This window comes from Schistocerca americana, chromosome 2 (genome assembly GCF_021461395.2).
Source record: "Schistocerca americana isolate TAMUIC-IGC-003095 chromosome 2, iqSchAmer2.1, whole genome shotgun sequence".
NCBI classification, from domain to species: domain Eukaryota; kingdom Metazoa; phylum Arthropoda; class Insecta; order Orthoptera; family Acrididae; genus Schistocerca; species Schistocerca americana.
In genome coordinates, this window is record NC_060120.1 from 798,117,806 (window position 1) to 798,138,523 (window position 20,718).

General features: G+C 41.4%; 1 protein-coding gene across 1 annotated transcript in view; it reads right to left on the reverse strand.

The window, feature by feature from the left end:
- Positions 1-1,316: 1,316 nt before the first annotated feature.
- The window catches only part of LOC124595303 (androgen-dependent TFPI-regulating protein-like), a 58,802-nt gene continuing 39,400 nt past the window's right edge, over positions 1,317-20,718 (reverse strand). The window contains exons 3-5 of the mRNA XM_047133990.1: positions 8,163-8,383; positions 1,724-1,875; positions 1,317-1,618 (exon numbers count right to left, since the gene is read on the reverse strand). Coding sequence (XP_046989946.1) covers positions 1,560-1,618; positions 1,724-1,875; positions 8,163-8,383 — 432 coding nt within the window. The 3' untranslated portion in view covers positions 1,317-1,559. The remainder of the gene's footprint in view (positions 1,619-1,723; positions 1,876-8,162; positions 8,384-20,718) is intronic.

Sequence of the window (20,718 nt, forward strand, 5' to 3'; positions counted from 1 at the left end):
CAGCACACTTTGTTACAGGATCATTTAGTAATTGTGAAAGTGTTACGGAAATGATAGATAAACTCCAGTGGAAGACTCTGCAGGAGAGACGCTCAGTGGCTCAGTATGGGCTTTTGTTAAAGTTTTGAGAACATACCTTCACCGAGGAGTCAAGCAGAATATTGCTCCCTCCTACATATATCTTGCGAAGAGACCATGAGGATAAAATCAGAGAGACTAGAGCCCACACACAGGCATACCGACAATCTTTCTTTCCACGAACAATACGAGACTGGAGTAGAAGGGAGAACCGATAGAGGTACTCAAAGTACCCTCCGCCACACACCGTCAGGTGGCTTGCGGAGTATGGATGTAGATGTAGATGTAGAAGGCATCGCTGGGCACATGCGTGTCACCAGCACATGTGAATGGACAGGAAAAGGTTGAGTAGACCTAACGGTGGTGATACCATTACAGGACACCACTTGTGCTTATCATGATGGGTTAAGGAGTGTAAGTGGATGTACAGGACTGATCCTGTTCACTGTAGCATATACAGGAAGAATGAAAAAGAGGGTTGCCAAAAAATAGAAATTAGTTCTCTTTTTCCTGTTCTAAAATGGAACATGCTCAGAAGTCATCATTTTGCATGTGTAGTACTGCAAGTGAGAAAAGAACAAAGGGACGTAGGCCTTAAACTGTTTTAGCTACTCTTCAGTGCTGGCCATGGACCAACATTCTACAATACTTACATTTTATAGTATTAAATTTTATAACTGGGGCATTCTTTTATGGATATCCTGCATAAAATAAAGAGCAAGTGTGAATATTGTAAAATTGAAAGGTAGACAGTGTTAGAGAGAAATGTTGCACTTGGTAAAAAATGTCTATAAAATACAACTCAAGGAAATTCAATTAATTTAACGATTTAAATATTAATGTAAAGGCATATTGCATTGACCACAGCTTTTACATACTTACTTCAGCAAGTTAAAAGTAAATGTTTCTGTGTATGTAATGAAAAATGAATAATTTGCAATATGTTGAGTGTCACTTAAAATAGCATTTGAATATTTACCTAAGGATTCACTGAGAAAACTTTACAAGAAAATGTAAAATGAAAATTACTTGACTTGTAAATATTTCCATCTTTTTGTATGAAAGCACTGGCAGGTCGATAATTTTTATAATTTTTCCCACGTGGAATGTTTCCTTCTATTATATTGTTTCCATCTTTTTGTATGGAGAAGTAATATGTCCTGATAGACACATGTCCAATATTTAACTATTTCAGTTGTATGTGCAATATTTGTTGGATAGAATAAAAATACTACACCAACAAGTCTATGGAAGAAAACTGTTGTATCTCTTATTTCCACCTCTCCACATTTGTACATTCATAACATAAGTTGCTTCTTAAATCCAATAAAATCCACAACAATAACAGCAAGGATACCTTAAGAATTAACAAAGTAATCACATATTAAATTTGAAATATCAGAAATGGAACTGGTCAATTACTGCTACAATTTTGTGTCATTTGTAAAGTTGTTCACAATAATAAAATTGTGTTTGGAACTCTATCTGTGTTTCTTTTGTTTTGACAAATCCTTTGCTTTCATCTTCTGTATTTCATGGCCTGCAAACAATATCCAAGTTATTCTCAACATTGTTTACAGGTTACTTATATAAAGAAAATGTAGACATTATTTGCATAAATATGTTAAACAAGCTGGATAGTTACCCCATATTTGCGAATTCAGATATTCACCAAACAAAGACATCAGTATCCATGCTATAAATATTACAGCTGAGAAACAAATACGCTGGGTCCAGTCCAAAACTCCATATATTGGATAGAGCCATCTTCCATCATAGTAGTATGTAGAGAAAAAGCTGAAATTTTGAAAGAGACATGTATATTGCCCCTGCATAAGTAATTATTTATTAGAGATCATTGTTCCTGAGAATATTGCATAGCCATGTTCTCATGCAGACTGGAACACCATAAGCATGAAACGAAATGTAAATGGCTGATAAGTCACAAATATGTCTTACTGAATTTAAATATTTGTTGTAAACCTACGAAATGATTCAGATAAGAACACACCACTGGTAAAGATCGCACCCAGTTTAGCTTTTATTATAGGTTTCATCATTCACACCTAAGCAAAAAGGATGTAGGAGCATTCAGTGATCATAAAAAGATTTTCATTACAGAAAAGTGATGAATTTGTTAAAGGTTTCACTTCAGCACAATGATTCGTACTACAATATTCTCTGATGAGCCAAAACATTATGACCACTGCACACCGTGAGGTTGAATGGCTCCTAGTGGTGTTGTGGGCACATGATCCAGTAAGGAAAGAATTTAAGTGGCAGAGAGATGAATGGGCAGTCATTATAATGAATATATGGGCCGAAATGCAGAAATTCACTGATATAAGTGGTTTTGACAAAGGGCACATTGTTGTGGCGCTGCAGCTGGAAATGAGAATCTCTGAAATGGTGAAGCTTGTCTGGTGTTTGTATAATACTATCATGAGCACCTATGGAAAGTGGTTGGAGGGTGGTGGTACAACGCATAGGCTGTATGATACTGGACATCCACGACTCATCACAAAACATATAGGTCGGAGGATCCACACCTGTGTAATCCAGGATAGACAGTGATCTGAGGCAGATCTGACAACAGAGTACAATGTTGGTGCAGCACACCATTCAAACACCATTGTTGAATCTCGAGCTCTGCATCAGTCAACCCCTCCATGTTCATGTGTTGACCTAACAACATTATCAATTACAAATGCAGTGGGCTCTGCATCACTGAGGTTTCACTGTGGATCAATACAAATGTGTCACCTGCTGAGTCAATCACACTTGTTGTTACACCAGGTCAATGGCTGGATCCTTACACACCACCATCCAGGTGAATGGCTGCTTGAAATGTAAACTGCGCCACAGATGCAGGCTGGTGAGAGCCCTTAATCAAAGCTTGAGTAGATCCCAGCTTTTAATCCAGGCACTCACACCATTAGAGCTGCTTACCAACTTGCATTGCAAACAGTACAATGAGTAAATGTCTGCAACTTTCAAGACTTAAATCAAATAGAACTCACATAAAAAGTGACTGAGTGCTAAATCACAATACTGACTTGAAGTCTTTGCTGCCACATGGTCTGCAAGTGATATGGTCTTGTTGACCTCAGGCTCTTGGTTTTAAAAGCTCTCAGTCCTGTACTGAGAGTGCTGCTCAGACTCAAAAATACATTCGTGTCGCACTAAATGCTTTGGGCCCTGACACACAAATTTTTCATGGATAGCATTCTTGAAAACTGTACTGATATGTTCTAGCTCTTGGAACATCAGTATTTCATCCTGGTGGATGAATATTGGAAAAACAGTCTGTGGATGCAAGTGGTTCAGATGTTCCACCTTGAATGTTTTCGTGATCCAGTGTTGTTGCTGGGAATACAGAAATGTCTGTCCCAGACACATCAATGATGTTTGTTGCAATCCATTATGAAGATGCAGTGAGATGATTCAGCCTCCTCACTGTGTGCCACGCTGAACAAGTCACATACTAGTTTTCCTTCTGAGTGTTGGCAGACTGTTGAGAAATAAATGAACATGGCAATGTGCACTTCTCTGCAGTCTGTTTGAAATTATGACACCAGCAGATAGAATGTTTCTGTGCAAGTTACAGTGATTTTGTTTTGAAATGCTTCCTGATAATGTCCCAGTTTGTAGTTTCTAAATCGGTGTCATTGGTTCCGAAAGCTGTTTCTCCAGTTGGAAAATTCTGTCATTGTGATTATATACAGACTGACTGGGCATTGTGATCCCTTCATTTCATCAGCCATAAAAGGCACTGTTTCAAGAATTTCACCTTGCAAATTGGTGCATGGATAGAATGCACATTGGGTGGTAGTTGCTGAAGATATATATTTCTTAAAAAAAAAGAAGAAAAAAAAATTAGGTTACTTGCATTCCTGCAGGAGCCCACACCTCCCTGGCTTTATCTCTGTGACAAGTGACTGTTCATATCGGTAAACATAAAGACTATACTGTATGTGTTGATTTGGGGAGTTTGCTTTGTGTTGTTTAGCTGTTCAATTTTGCGTATTTGATGAATTTTCCTCATACCTGTTTTACATGTTTGGTTTGTGGATATCAATATGCCCAGTTTGAGCAATTGAGTGTTTAAGAAAAGGCACAATGAGTGGAAGAAGAAATCTTTTGTTGTTTTGAAGGGAGATGCTGCTCAGACTGCTTCACCGCCTACTCCAAATGAATGTGATAGAACTTCTTCCAGCAAGAAACTTTGTGACCACAAAGAAAAATTTGAAAACTATGAAAGTGACAGTAATGATGTGAATGAAATAATTAACATTTCCTTGCTCTCTAATATTTTGAAACAAAACATATTACACCAAGTTTGCAAAGGAAGAGAACTGGAATTGAAAATAACTTCACACATTGGTTTGGCATGTAAAATGTTATTGAAGTGTAACAAATGCACCGCAGAAGTTTCTTTTTCCTATTCTAACAGCATTTTTCATAGTGGTAATAGTGGAAAGAAGGTGTATGATATAAATGTTAGGCTAGTGTATGGCTTGCATTGCATTGGCAAGGGCAGTGCTGCAGGGACAATGTTATGTGGAATTATGAACTTGCCAAAACCACCAACCAAGTTTGGATTTTATAATGAATTGGTGGGATCTTCTGCTGAAGATATTGCTCAAGCAACAATGAAGAAATCAGTTGATGAAGCTGTGACAGATAGTGGGAATTGTAGAGATTTATCTGTTGCTTTAGATGGATGATGGCAACATAGAGGTCATAAATCTCTAAATGGAGTTATGACAGCTACCAGTGGAGACAGTTGCAAAGTAATTGATGTTGCTATTCTCTCAAAACATTGTAGATTTAAGGGCAATACCAAGGACAAACATAGTGAAAGTTGTGAAGCAAACTTTCACGGCACGAGTGGAGCGATGGAAGTAGAGGGAGGGAAAGCAATTTTTTCCAGATCACAGGAGTGGTATAATGTATGATACACTAGCTATCTAGGAGATGGTGATTCTAAAGGATATAAAGCTGTAGAGGAACTCAAACCTTATGGGAATGACATTCACATTAAAAAACAGGAGTGCATTTGACATGTGCAGAGGTGCATGGAGGCTCGATTCAGAGATTTATCACAGCCAAGTTTATTGGTAAAGTGTTTACATGGGAAAACACAAAATCCAATTGAAAGTGTAAGTAATTTAATTTGGATTAGGATTCCCAAAATGTGTTTGTACAGATAAAAACATTGCAATTTGGAGTGTATGATGGAGTGGCAACATACAATGAAGGAAACATTAACAAATCTGATGTGCTGAAACGTTTAGGTCTCCAACCAGGACACAACACCATTTCAACAATGCGCCTAATTGATGAAGAGAGACTAAGAGGTGCAGGAGGAAGAGACAAAAGCCTACAACATGCAGAAAAAGGGAAATAAATACCATCGAAAGGGAAACTAACACTGGAAAAAGAAGAGGATGCTGATAATCGATGATATGGGGCAGGAATGTATTAAAAAACCTTGGAAGCCATTTCCCATAACTTTAAACTTTTCATATTTGAGGAACATTTCCTCAAAAACTGCTCACAGTATATCAATGAAATTTATACACAATATTGTTTACTTCTTTTCCTTCATTTTTATAAGAAATTGTAAAAAAAAAGTGTAATTGAAGAGTTATAGAAGAAAAAGTGCAAAGTTTTACAGAAAAAAATAAGCAGCTACTTAAAAAAATTGTAAAACAAAAACCAATAAATATTTCTTAACATGGCACTATAATTTTGTAGAGAAATATTCACTGAACATGTAGTGCAAATTTCAGAGCAATATGTTTAATGGTTTTAGAAAAAATGTTCCTTCTACACTCCTGGAAATGGAAAAAAGAACACATCGACACCGGTGTGTCAGACCAACCATACTTGCTCCGGACACTGCGAGAGGGCTGTACAAGCAATGATCACACGCACGGCACAGCAGACACACCAGGAACCGCGGTGTTGGCCGTCCAATGGCGCTAGCTGCGCAGCATTTGTGCACCGCCGCCGTCAGTGTCATCCAGTTTGCCGTGGCATACGGAGCTCCATCGCAGTCTTTAACACTGGTAACATGCCGCGACAGCGTGGACGTGAACCGTATGTGCAGTTGACGGACTTTGAGCGAGGGTGTATAGTGGGCATGCGGGAGGCCGGGTGGACGTACCGCCGAATTGCTCAACACGTGGGGCGTGAGGTCTCCACAGTACATCGATGTTGTCGCCAGTGGTCGGCGGAAGGTGCACGTGCCCGTCGACCTGGGACCGGACCGCAGCGACGCACGGATGCACGCCAAGACCTTAGGATCCTACGCAGTGCCGTAGGGGACTGCACCGCCACTTCCCAGCAAATTAGGGACACTGTTGCTCCTGGGGTATGGGCGAGGACCATTCGCAACCGTCTCCATGAAGCTGGGCTACGGTCCCGCACACCGTTAGGCCGTCTTCCGCTCACGCCCCAACATCGTGCAGCCCGCCTCCAGTGGTGTCGCGACAGGCGTGAATGGAGGGACGAATGGAGACGTGTCGTGTTCAGCGATGAGAGTCGCTTCTGCCTTGGTGCCAATGATGGTCGTATGCGTGTTTGGCGCCGTGCAGGTGAGCGCCACAATCAGGACTGCATACGACCGAGGCACACAGGGCCAACACCCGGCATCATGGTGTGGGGAGCGATCTCCTACACTGGCCGTACACCACTGGTGATCATCGAGGGGACACTGAATAGTGCACGGTACATTCAAACCGTTATCGAACCCATCGTTCTACCATTCCTAGACCGGCAAGGGGACTTGCTGTTCCAACAGGACAATGCACGTCCGCATGTATCCCGTGCTACCCAACGTGCTCTAGAAGGTGTAAGTCAACTACCCTGGCCAGCAAGATCTCCGGATCTGTCCCCCATTGAGCATGTTTGGGACTGGATGAAGCGTCGTCTCACGCGGTCTGCACGTCCAGCACGAACGCTGGTCCAACTGAGGCGCCAGGTGGAAATGGCATGGCAAGCCGTTCCACAGGACTACATCCAGCATCTCTACGATCGTCTCCATGGGAGAATAGCAGCCTGCATTGCTGCGAAAGGTGGATATACACTGTACTAGTGCCGACATTGTGCATGCTCTGTTGCCTGTGTCTATGTGCCTGTGGTTCTGTCAGTGTGATCATGTGATGTATCTGACCCCAGGAATGTGTCAATAAAGTTTCCCCTTCCTGGGACAATGAATTCACGGTGTTCTTATTTCAATTTCCAGGAGTGTATTATCTAAAATTAACATGGAGGAGATGGATTGTTCCGGCTCCCCTTAACACTACCTGCAATCATTCGAATGGCGTTATTTATTTGGACATCTATCTCTTAGACTTATGAGCACAATATTCAGCAGCTAAGAAGACAAGACCCAGAGCAGAAGAACAAAGTTGGATGCTGATATTCCTCAGGTTGTACCACATAACTTTTGAATTATGTTGTTTCTCGTTTTCAGTTTTTTGGCTGTTTTTGTTAGATGCTCTCTGAAATGCAGAGTTCTATCATGGGTTACCCCCAGGTGCTTTGGTGGTTTATTATGAGTTAGTGTAGTTTTTGATTTCTTCTGGAAAGTTAATTACTTAGGTGGAAGCAGGAAACCTTCATTTTTGTGGCATATGCTTGGGGCCAACATTTGCAAAAGCACTATCCACTACATCTAGGTCCTCCATTGGGGTTTCTTCTGATTGGTGAATTGAGGAATGCCTTGTTGCAGGTCCCTGTCATCAGCGTAACCAAACTTCCTTGATTTTGTTTTTTTGTCATGCCTGCATTGTATAAATTGAAGAAAAGTAGAGCAAGAACTGATCCCTGTGGTAGAGAGATTTTTAATTTTCGTCGTGAGTGGATACTGGATACCGTGACCACTTGGAAAAGTCAGTTGTTTAGCATACTGTCAATTAGGTGAGTGAGCAGATAAAAAAAGTGATCAGATGCTTATTATCTAGAAAACATGGGAAATCATTTACATAACATAAAGAAACAAGTGGTTGATAGGAACAGTCTCATTAAGTATGATTCATTCCTGTAGGGAAACTCATTATAATTCAGTTACATACCATACACCATAAGCCACCGTAATTGCTGCAATACCATACACAGTAGTCCGTCGTGACGCAGGATACCAGTGAAATGTTATTAACATCTCAGTAAATGCAGCAACAGTAATATTTGTGTGCAGTGCATGATTTAACCAAAGAGGCAAAAAGGCGTCCAGTGCTTTAGGCAATATGAGTTCACGATCTATTGAATATATAGTCCAGAATACCAATGTCACAATCTGTAGAAGAAGAAATTAAAATATTGAACATTGATTGCTGTTTTCTTTTCACTGCTGTGCTATTCAGCAGATATTGTTTTTCATAAAATTGAAAAACTGAAGTGCCACTTAATTACTTATGTACATGAAACACTGTACAAATCAACTCTGACAGTTACATAAATTTCTTATAGTCTAATGACAATAATACTTTTAACACTGAAGAATGACCACATTACTAAAAATACACCCACAGTTAATTAATCTGTAAGAATTTCTAGAAACTTTCATTTGATATCAACATCATGGTTGCTTTAAGAATCTCACAACAAAGTAGTTAGTTTTTGTTAAGCAGTTGCCCTGTTATTGGGTACTGTCTATAGTTGGAGGAAACTAATTTTGGTGATTACAAGATCACTGTATGTATACTTATCTTCACTATAGTGTAGTTCCTATATTATTTTAAATCACTATATAAAATCTCATCCTCTGAAACATCATATTCCAATAAATGATTACACTTAAGAAATTTAGTTAAGTGTGTTACACAATAAAGTTCATTTTATCTACAAATAATGCCCCTGTTTGTCTCCTAAAAATATCTGGAAACTATTGAACAAACTTTCCTCAGTAAAACAATCAAAACTGACTGGCTTTAAGGCAGAAAGACATAAAAAGCAGGTTGATACATTTTAAATTTGTTTTCTTAATCATTTTCCATTCATTAATCTTAATAATTGTTACATTATAATAAATGTATTGTGCCTTTTACAGTCCTTATTAGGTTTCTCAGACATTTTATTTCTCACAAGATGCTTGATACATAATGCAAGACCTGCAATATAAGCAAAATATATTTTCTTTCATCTGCAACAACTGGTTCTGTCACTATGAAAAAGATCTTAGGTCATTATATTGCTAATGTTTGCCTTGGCATCTAATATGTGTGTGTGGAAATGACAAACCATCAAAGTCACAATCACAGATAGCACAGATAATGATGTGAATGTATTTATTGAAAATTTGAAGTAGCAATAAAAAATTTAAAATAAGAGTCTGTGTATAATGATTTCAGTATAGAAATTGTAAACAAGGATTAGCAATGTGCAACTAATATTTTGAATATTGTATCAACGTCAAATTTATATCATACTAACTAACATGTGCCCACATTCTGACAAGGAGGTAGACGACCTGTACTAAGAATTTTAAAAACTGATAAATGACAACAGCCTCCACTAAAAAGAAAATTGTAACACAAGTAAGTAAAAAAATGTGGACAACTTTCCTACATAGATACCTCAGGCAGTTACAGCTAACTATACTTTATTGAATCATCCATACAGAGATGTGACTTACATTGAACATGACTCAGAACAAACTGCAGTCTTTGGTCAAGTCACAGATATTTCAGTTATAATAATGTCAGCTATGTGCATCACACAGAGTGTCCTCACAGAGACACCCTCCTCCTCCTGGAGTGCAGAGCACTGAATGGAAGATGAGAGTGGGGTTTGCAACTGCTGAAATGGTGGGTACAGATAAGTATGAGGGGTTACCCGAAAAAGACTGGAATAACATTGCCATGTGCCGAGTTTGTGTAGTATGCATTTCTGCTGCTAGGTGTGTGTAGCACAACTCATTTCCAGCAGTGCCATCTGTGTTGTCAGCCAGGTTTGTTCTGTTCATCTGCAGTGATTGTTTTTGCTAGCACTGCTTTGTTCTTGTTTCATCTTTTATGATGGCAAGTTTAGGGGAACAACATGCAGCTGTGAATCTTTGCTTAATACTCAGTAAAAATGCTACTGAAACTGTTTTAATCTTGAAAACATCTTACCAAGATAGCACTATGGGAAAAACTCAAGTGTATGACTGGTTTGCTCAATTTAAAAATGGTGACATGTCGATTGATGGCAAACCTTGTTCTTGACATCTGCCAGCTGCCCAAATCCATGAATGTGAGAGCTTGTGCTCACAGAGCAATTTAAGAAGTTTGTGAAACAGTGTTCATCAAAAGAGATCTGATTTGCGGCAGACACAAAACTGGTTTTTCCACCACAACAATGCACCTGCACACAGCCATCTCTGTTAGACAGTTTTTGGCTAAAAATGGCATGGTTCTGCTGCCCCATGCACCTCATTCACCTGGCCTGGCTCCATGAGACATTTTCTTATTTCCACACACGAAAAGTGGCATGAAAGGACACTAGTTTAACAACATTGAAGAAGTCAAGAAGAAAATGAGGAGGAGCTTTCAGCCATTTCTAACTATGACTAAGAAATGTTTCGAACGGTGGAAGCAAAGGTGGGAGTAATTTTTTTTTTTTTTACGGGGAGGGGGGGGGGGGAGGGGGGAGGGGAGGAGGGGGAGGGGGGGTGCATAGCCCTTCATAGGGTTGGTCATGACACAGCTGGTACTTGACACAACCGTGCCATTTCACAAAGTGATGCAGCACAGATGCGCATGACCAATTGTGCTGTGGCTGATACTTTCACAAAACATGACTGAGCTGGTTCTCGAAGTCATGGTGGGCATGGTATGAGTGTGGAACAAGTGGTAGTACAGTTGTAGCTTCCATGGGGATTGTCCAATGTGTCTGCACGGGATGGTAATGGTGAGAGCAGAGACACAGGGGTGGGATATCGGTGGCTAAGATGTCAAGATTTAGCAGCCACACATCCCAGAGAGACTTTGGTCTGATCAAAGAAACAGCATATATTGAGGGGAAGTGTGACCAACATGAGGTGGTAATTTATTTGCCAGGGTGAACTCCCATGGTTGTGGTCTTGCAGAGGCCATCCATGTCAGAGCGTGGGCACTGGGAGACAAGAAGGCAGGGTACCAACACCTTTCAGATTGTAGTTGAAGTCAGTTGAAATGGAATATGCAATTGCAGAGTCCAGCATTGTCAAGCTGAACTTACGTCAAGAAGATGCGCTGAAGACGCCAGTGATGGCTGAAAGTGAACTGCTGGAACTGGTCGAAAAGCAATCATGTTGCATGCAGTTCCTCTTATGTGTGTAGGGATTGGATGTAGTATGACATCAGGTGGGTGTGACTAGTCAGTGAGACTGCGAATTATGGCAAATATGTCCTCAACTAGATATTGTGCAGCAACAATGCAACCAACATGCAACCATTGTGCATCACAATTCCCAATGTTCAACCAGAAGCACAATGCTAAATCATACAGTGCTTCACAACCAACCTTCCAATGAATTGTTCTAGTGAGTTGTGACAGTCACACTCATCAGTGCAGTGAATGAACAAACAATATCAATGCCAAGCAATGGAGTCCTACCATGGACTTACTGTGTGACTTTGACACCATCATCCCTTCTCGTGTGGTACATATTAAGCATTGATCTCATGATATCTCATATATATGACCACTTTCCATGAAAAATGTGTCTACCACACCATGTGATCCAAATTTCGAATTGGTACCACCAGAGCCCCCAAGCAATCACATGGTTTGCTGACAGGTACCAACCGCACCATGTGCAGCAATGGGACCTTCAACTACCTTATCCCCCCACATGCTTTTTGGCAGCAGAAGTAATCAAACACTGATTTAAACCCTTCATGATTTGGTGTTCAATCAAAGCTTGCAGTATTTTGCTCAGATCAAGCCTTCACATGATTCGCCATTGTCGATAGCATCCTCGGTGTCCATAACATCATGAGTGATGCAGCCACATCATGCCTCTAACCAATACGGGAGATGTGATTAGTGATATCATCTTGCCAACTCCACAGAAAATAAATATTGAACAGTGAGATCAACACTCCTGCAACATTGCTCCAGAATGCTGGAAGAACAATTACACATGTAACCATAATGAACATTTAATGAACGATATGCTGTAGCAACTGTGGCAGCAGTTATGAACTTCAGTCGGCCTACAACTACTATCTGATTGTACATTGTGGACATCGTGGGTAGCCAATCTCCCACCCCAGTTTCAAGTTGTCATGATGGTGATGGTATTTGGTTCATGGGGGGCATGGTTATCAGCACCCATACAAATTCCCAACCGTTTCGCTGTCCAGTCTTGCCACTTCCCGGAATAACGAGGAAATGCAAATACCAAGTCCCCAAGTGGCAAAAATTTGTAACCCAGCTGTGAATCATAACTGGCACCCCATGATCCAGAGGCAGCAATGCTAGCCACTAGACCATGAGCTGCAGACCACTGCTTGGAGCCAGCACCACATGTCCCACTGTGCACTGCTTCCAGCACTTGCCAAACTGATCACACCGCACACAACGAATGCTGACTGCGACATCACAGCCCCCACCCAGAACAGTGACCACCATCCATCTGAGAAAACAAAACAAACAAGTGATAATCATGCTGCACTGGTTGCTGACCTGCACTGCTGCTAGTATCACGAACAATTCAGTGATGCTACCTACCACTGTCATATGCCCTGTCACAGCCCAGCTGATTTGGGTGGCTCGCAGTAGGCACACTGAATTGCAACACTGACTCAAGTCACCTTGTTTCATGAATCAAGGGTTCACCATGCACCACATCTTCCAGGAATACCAGCAGGCTCTACATCCTTGACATAATCAGACAACAATACTATTTGATCATCTTCTGCTCAGACATTAGTGCAGCACCTCGGACCACCAACACCTCAGCCTACAGTTCAACAGTTGTCCAACTTGGTGTGGTGAGCTATTCTACCCTTACTGTTTACAGCTCGGAAACATGCTCATTGAACCTTAACTTCGAAATAACTTTTACATGGAATTTTCAAATTCCAGAAGTTACCAAACCAGTTTTTGGAGCTGATTTCCTCCATTATTACAGTCTACTACCAGGTTTAACCAAAGGCATGCTCATCCAGTATGACATTGGCCATGTAGTCTCCAGTGTCATCAGCCATGCCCTCCTTCAGCAGCAACACAATGTCTCCACATCCCTCCCTACTGAAGAATGACACAGTCCCAATACAGATGAACAATATCATTGCCTCCTTGACCTTGTCACCTCACTTGAACAAATTCAACAAAACCATTATATCAAAGAAAGCTTAGAATCTCTTCACCTGAAAATGGATAAAATTAAGCTTTGATACTTAATACAAACAGTGTTTGATGAGCTCACCAAAGTGTGTCTTCGATGACTCCACCATGCCGACACCACACAGCCCCAACGCGCCTCTACCCACCTCGCTGTGAATGCCACTGTCTATGCTACCTTCAGATTTCAATGAGGTCAGTAACGTGCTCACCACATGTGCACGTCCAACCCCTCCCCTATCCTATCCATTCTGCATCTGCAGTCACCCACAGGCCATTTATATGTGACTTTCCCCCACTGTGGGGTCACAAACAGTACATTACATTGAATCTTTATCATACAAAGGCCCCTCGTTCAGCACAGACCATGTCAGATCACACCTGATAAGCTTTGCATAGTGAAGACAGTGGTTGATGAACTTTTAAAGCAGGAATAGCTGGAGCCTTGGACAGGCCATAGCCTTCACTCATCAAATTAGCACTGAAAAAAGATGGTGTTCTGTGCTTATGTGGTGATTACAGAATCCTTAATGCACACAGTATCTTTGACAGTTACCCAATACCTAACATAAAGGACTTTAAGCACTATCCTGCAGATGTGTCTGTCTTTAGTATGTTAGACTATAAGCATGCTTATCACCAAATACTGATACACACAGATGACATTCAGAAGATAGCAATCATTACCCTGTTTGGCCTGTTTGAATATCTTTTTATCAGGATGTATATGTGAAAAAAAAAATCCTGAATTTTTCCTTGATTTCCTGTTTAAAAATAAACTTTTTTTCAGGTGAAAATACACTATATTCCCAGTGAAAGCAGTTTTTTTTTCATGTTAACTAACAATATACTTTCCTTCAGAGCAGTAAATTTTATCACTCTTTTGAATGATGAAGATTTTATACATGGGCACAGAACTTCCCAGCACTTTGGGAAATGAAACCCAGCAAAAAATAACACATTTTGCAAAGATATTCAATGTGCAGCAACCTTCACACTGCGTATTTACATATTACAAAAGCATAAATATGAATTCCACCAAGTATAGCACAATGGCTTCTGAAGTACTGAAATCGAGATTGCATCATGCTTTTATCAGCCAATCATAGCTCATGTCACATTATCCTGCCAACCAATGACAGCATATATTCAGAGCTTAGGACATGTGATGTAGTCAGACAATAGCAACATCATTGTTGCTTAGCACAAACACACAAATAGAAAAACTTTGTAGTTAAATTAGTAGTTAAATTAATATACATACACAGCCTAGACATGAGAATGATTCTCAAATAGCATTCTCCTTGTATTCCACTTGTGCTATTCATACCTGGATGACATTCTCATTTTCTTGCAATATAATGACACCCAAAAAGCCCAACCTTCGCTCAGTCCAATCTCACCAGTTTCATTAATGGTGATGAAATGATGAGGACAACACAAACAACCAGTCACCAAACAAGTTCTTGATGTGACTTCCACGAACAGGGTTGTTATCAAGGATGAAAAACTTGGGCTGTGACAAACTGAAGTTATTTTTCTGGGTTACATGGTTTCCAGCACTGGCATCCCCCCAATGACACAATGAACCAAACTGATCCATCAATTACTTTCTTCCCAGGACTACCATGAATTACACTGATTCCTGGGAATGATAAATTTTTACCAGTTTTAACTACCTTAAGCATCTATCATGCAGACCCCATTGATGGAAGCACTCAAAGGCAAAAACACTAACAGCAAACAGAAGCTGCTATGGGTTACTGACATCCAGACAGCCTTTGTAAAATAAAAGACTGCCTTACTCAGATGACAACTCTGATGCATCCGCTCCCTTACACACAGTTATCAATAACTGCAGATGTAAGTGACTTGGCAATCAGAACAGTCTTTCAACATGTAATGCCTCTTGTGACTACAGATGTCACTATGTGCATGTCTTCATGGCAGTTGTTAGTAGTTCTGTGTTATTCTCTGTGCAGTGACTTATGAACAAAGTTATTCTACAGGGTGTTACAAAAAGGTATCGCCAAACTTTCAGGAAACATTCCTTACACACAAATAAAGAAAAGATGTTATGTGGACATATGTCCGGAAACACTTAATTTCCATGTTAGAGCTCATTTTAGTTTCATCAGTATGTATTGTACTTCCTCCATTCACCGCCAGTTGGCCCAATTGAAGGAAGGTAATGTTGACTTCGGTGCTTATGTTGACATGCAACTCATTGCTCTACAGTACTAGCATCATGCACATCAGTACGTAGCATCAACAGGTTAGTGTACATCACGAACATGGTTTTGCAGTCAGTGCAATGTTTACAAATGCGGGGTTGGCAGATGCCCATTTGATGTATGGATTAGCATGGGGCAATAGCCGTGGAGCGGTACGTTTGTATCGATACAGATTTCCAGAACGAAGGTGTCCCGACAGGAAGACGTTTGAAGCAATTCATCGGCATCTTAGGGAGCACAGAACATTCCAGCCTATGACTCGTGACTGGGGAAGACCTAGAATGACGAGGACACCTGCAATGGATGAGGCAATTCTTCGTGCAGTTGACGATAACCCTAATGTCAGCATCAGAGAAGTTGCTGCTGTACATGGTAACGTTGACCATGTAACTGTATGGAGAGTGCTACGGGAGAGCCAGTTGTTTCCGTACCATGTACAGTGTGTGCGGGCACGATCAGCAGCTGATTGGCCTCCACGGGTGTACTTCTGCGAGTGGTTCATCTAACAATGTGTCAATCCTCATTTCAGTGCAAATGTTCTCTTTACGGATGAGGCTTCATTCCAACGTGATCAAATTGTAAATTTTCACAATCAACATGTGTGGGGCTAATGAGAATCCACATGCAATTGTGCAATCACGTCATCAATACAGATTTTCTGTGAACGTTTGGGCAGGCATTGTTGGTGATGTCTTATACTCTACCTGTGCTGCTAGAACTTTATGACACAACATGTGGTTCACGCATGATGGAGCTCCTGCACATTTCAGTCGAAGTGTTCGTACGCTTCTCAACAATAGATTCAGTGACCGATGGATTGGTAGAGGCGGACCAATTCCATGGCCTCCACGCTCTCCTGACCTCAACCCTCTTGACTTTCATTTATGGGGGCATTTGAAAGCTCTTGTCTATGCAACCCCGGTACCAAATGTAGAGACTCTTCGTGCTCATATTGTGGACGGCTGTGATACAATACGTCATTCTCCAGGGCTGCATCAGTGCATCAGGGATACCATGCGACAGAGGGTGAATGCATGTATCCTCGCTAACAGAGGACATTTTGAACATTTCCTGTAACAAAGTGTTTGAAGTCACGCTGGTACGTTCTGTTGCTGTGTGTTTCCATTCCATGATTAATGTGATTTGAAGAGAAGTAATAAAATGGGCTCTAACATGGAAAGTAAGTGTTTCCGGACACATGTCCACATAACATATTTTCTTTCTTTGTGTGTGAGGAATGTTTCCTGAAAGTTTGGCCATACCTTTTTGTAACACCCTGTATAATTATGTCATGCCTGTATTGTTGAACCACATTCCATCAGGTTATAGGCTCAGATTATGGTTCAGGTTATGTGATAAAAAAAATGGCATTTTTCAATTAGATGAAAACTCCAATACCTGGAGAATACAATTCAAAGCAGAACTCATTAAAAAGTAGATGAATATACACGCCTGGAAATTGAAATAAGAACACCGTGAATTCATTGTCCCAGGAAGGGGAAACTTTATTGACACATTCCTGGGGTCAGATACATCACATGATCACACTGACAGAACCACAGGCACATAGACACAGGCAACAGAGCATGCACAATGTCGGCACTAGTACAGTGTATATCCACCTTTCGCAGCAATGCAGGCTGCTATTCTCCCATGGAGACGATCGTAGAGATGCTGGATGTAGTCCTGTGGAACGGCTTGCCATGCCATTTCCACCTGGCGCCTCAGTTGGACCAGCGTTCGTGCTGGACGTGCAGACCGCGTGAGACGACGCTTCATCCAGTCCCAAACATGCTCAATGGGGGACAGATCTGGAGATCTTGCTGGCTTACACCTTCTAGAGCACGTTGGGTGGCACGGGATACATGCGGACGTGCATTGTCCTGTTGGAACAGCAAGTTCCCTTGCCGGTCTAGGAATGGTAGAACGATGGGTTCGATGACGGTTTGAATGTACTGTGCACTATTCAGTGTCCCCTCGACGATCACCAGTGGTGTACAGCCAGTGTAGGAGATCGCTTCCCACACCATGATGCCGGGTGTTGGCCCTTTGTGCCTCGGTCGTATGCAGTCCTGATTGTGGCGCTCACCTGCACGGCGCCAAACACGCATACGACCATCATTGGCACCAAGGCAGAAGCGACTCTCATCGCTGAAGACGACACGTCTCCATTCATCCCTCCATTCACGCCTGTCGCGACATCACTGGAGGCGGGCTGCACGATGTTGGGGCGTGAGCGGAAGACGGCCTAACGGTGTGCGGGACCGTAGCCCAGCTTCATGGAGACGGTTGCGAATGGTCCTCGTCGATACCCCAGGAGCAACAGTGTCCCTAATTTGCTGGGAAGTGGCGGTGCAGTCCCCTACGGCACTGCGTGGGATCCTACGGTCTTCGCGTGCATCCGTGCGTCACTGTGGTCCGGTCCCAGGTTGACGGGCACGTGCACCTTCTGCCGACCACTGGCGACAACATCGATGTACTGTGGAGACCTCACGCCCCACGTGTTGAGCAATTCGGCGGTACGTCCACCCGGCCTCCCGCATGCCCTCTATACGCCCTCGCTCAAAGTCCGTCAACTGCACATACGGTTCACATCCACGCTGTCGCAGCATGCTACCAGTGTTAAAGACTGCGATGGAGCTCCTGGAGCTCCGTATGCCACGGCAAACTGGCTGACACTGATGGTGGCGGTGCACAAATGCTGCGCAGCTAGCGCCATTCGACGGCCAACACCACAGTTCCTGGTGTGTCCGCTGTGCCGTGCGTGTGATCATTGCTTGTACAGCCCTCTCGCAGTGTCCGGAGCAAGTATGGTGGGTCTGACGCACCGGTGTCAATGTGTTCTTTTTTCCATTTCCAGGAGTGTACATATCTGAGGACATAATGCAAATTGCAGTACTTGATGAACATGAAGTGCTCACCACTGTGGAAGCTGCATACAAAGCAAGAGTAGCAGCAGACAGGAAAGCAAAAGCAGAATTGTTTTTATCCAAGAACTGAAGCAAGTAAAAAACTACATCACAGCAAGTATGGCTTAGACTCACATCAGTCTATGCACTCAAAGGAACTACTTACACAGCAATGCTGCGCATAGGCTTTACAATTCACAAACTTCAACCTAGTGATGATGTGACACAATATCTAACTGAATTCTTTAATGTTGAGGACAAGTTACGTACAAGCACTGGATGTTGACAAAAAAGGTGATCTTTTGTCAATACTGCCACTCTGGAGTCTTCCTGATAGCTACAACAATATTAGATGTGGTACTGAATACTGTGACAATACACCACATGTTACAACAGTAAAAGTACAAATCTTGGAAGAAAACAATGCAAAGATTCGAAAGACAGTGAACGTGTGAGTGTCTTTCTTAAATTGCATAAACATTTAGTGAACAAGCCAAAAAGTGCTGTGAGTAATAGTGATAAACCAGAACAAAAATCAACGTAAAAACAAAACAGGGAAAATCAGCATATAAATGCACATTCTGTAACAATTAGGGAAGCAAAGATGCTGAGTGCTGCTTCAAGAAGAAGTACACAATGCAACAAAGATTGTTGCTGTTTCTTACGAATGAGGCTGGTCCAGAGTGTTGTGACTCTAGCATTTTTTGGTGAAATAGGCAGTGGTTGCACATCGCACATGTGCAATGATCTAAAAACATTCACACATGTGATAGAAATGCAAGAGAATTTAATGCTTGCATACAGCATCACTACACTAGTATCAGTCAACATTGACATACACTTCATAACCACTGCCAGTAGTGTCAGCTCCATAATCCTGAAAAACATTTCATACATGCCAAAACTGTTAGTATTAAATAAAGTGGACAAAACTCACACAGGAACATTTGAGAAAACTTATGCAGTTATGTGAGATACAAATGTTACGGTCAGAGTGATCACAAAGAGAGCAGGTAATTTGTTTTATGAACAAGAAAATGGTCCAAAGTCATGCATCATTGCTAAGCCAAAAGCTACAAAAAGATATGAAAATTTGGCATGCTCAATTTGACTACTAGAACTCATGAGATATGATCAAAATGCTCAAAAGTGAGTAGGTGATAGTTTGAAATTCAGTAATTTCTGTCTCAATAAATGCTTTACATGTGTTAAAGGAAAAAGTCACTGGCCCTCTGTTCACCAAATGAGAAGGAAACAAAAAACAAACTACTGGAACTGACCCTCTATGATGTCTCTGGGCCATTGAGAGAAACATCTCAAAGTGGAGCATGTGGCCTTTATAGACAACCATAGCACAAGATGTCAATCATTTCCTTTGGCATAAATGAGAAGTTGCCAACAAATTTATTGAATTCAAAAATGTGTTTTTGGAAAGCATTATTTAAATCATAAATTCTTTCAGCCAGATAATGGTCAGGAGCACTGCAATGAAAGAATGGACTTCATCTTCAAAGCAGCAGGAATTCTGTTATGTCTGACAGTTACATACACACTATAGTGGAATGGTATTGCCAAACAAAAGAACCTTCATTGGTCAAAATGACTCATTGCATGCTGCTCAAGTCAGGATTACTGTCATCATTTTTAGCCAAAGCCATCAACACAGCTAACTACATCTGAAATAGTAGCTTCACTAAGGGACAGTCTGATGGAGCTTCTTATGTGAAGTAGGTGAAGAGGAAAACCTGACCTATCTCATCTTCATACATTTGCAGAAAAGTTTGTTATCCTGAATTAATCACAAAACAAAGCAAAGTTTGATCCTAGAGGCAAAGAAGGGATTTTTGTAGGATATTCCAACTGTTTGAAAGCCTGTCATGTGGACACCAACAGATCCCAGGATTCACATATCAAGAGATGTGTCGTTCCTTGATCATGACAGTTTTGAGCCCAAACAAACCTATATAGAGTTTTATTAAGATGAACCAGATCATCACCAAAGAGGAGGAATCAACATGAATTCTACTAGAGAAGATTTCAGTTGAGATACAAACACTGAACCAGAGCCATTGTCAGCTGACAAACCATTCTACAGCTTATAAGATGACAGGCTTCCAGTCACTATATGCCAAGAATTCAATCTGGATTATGACTTTTCATGTGATGAAGACTATAAT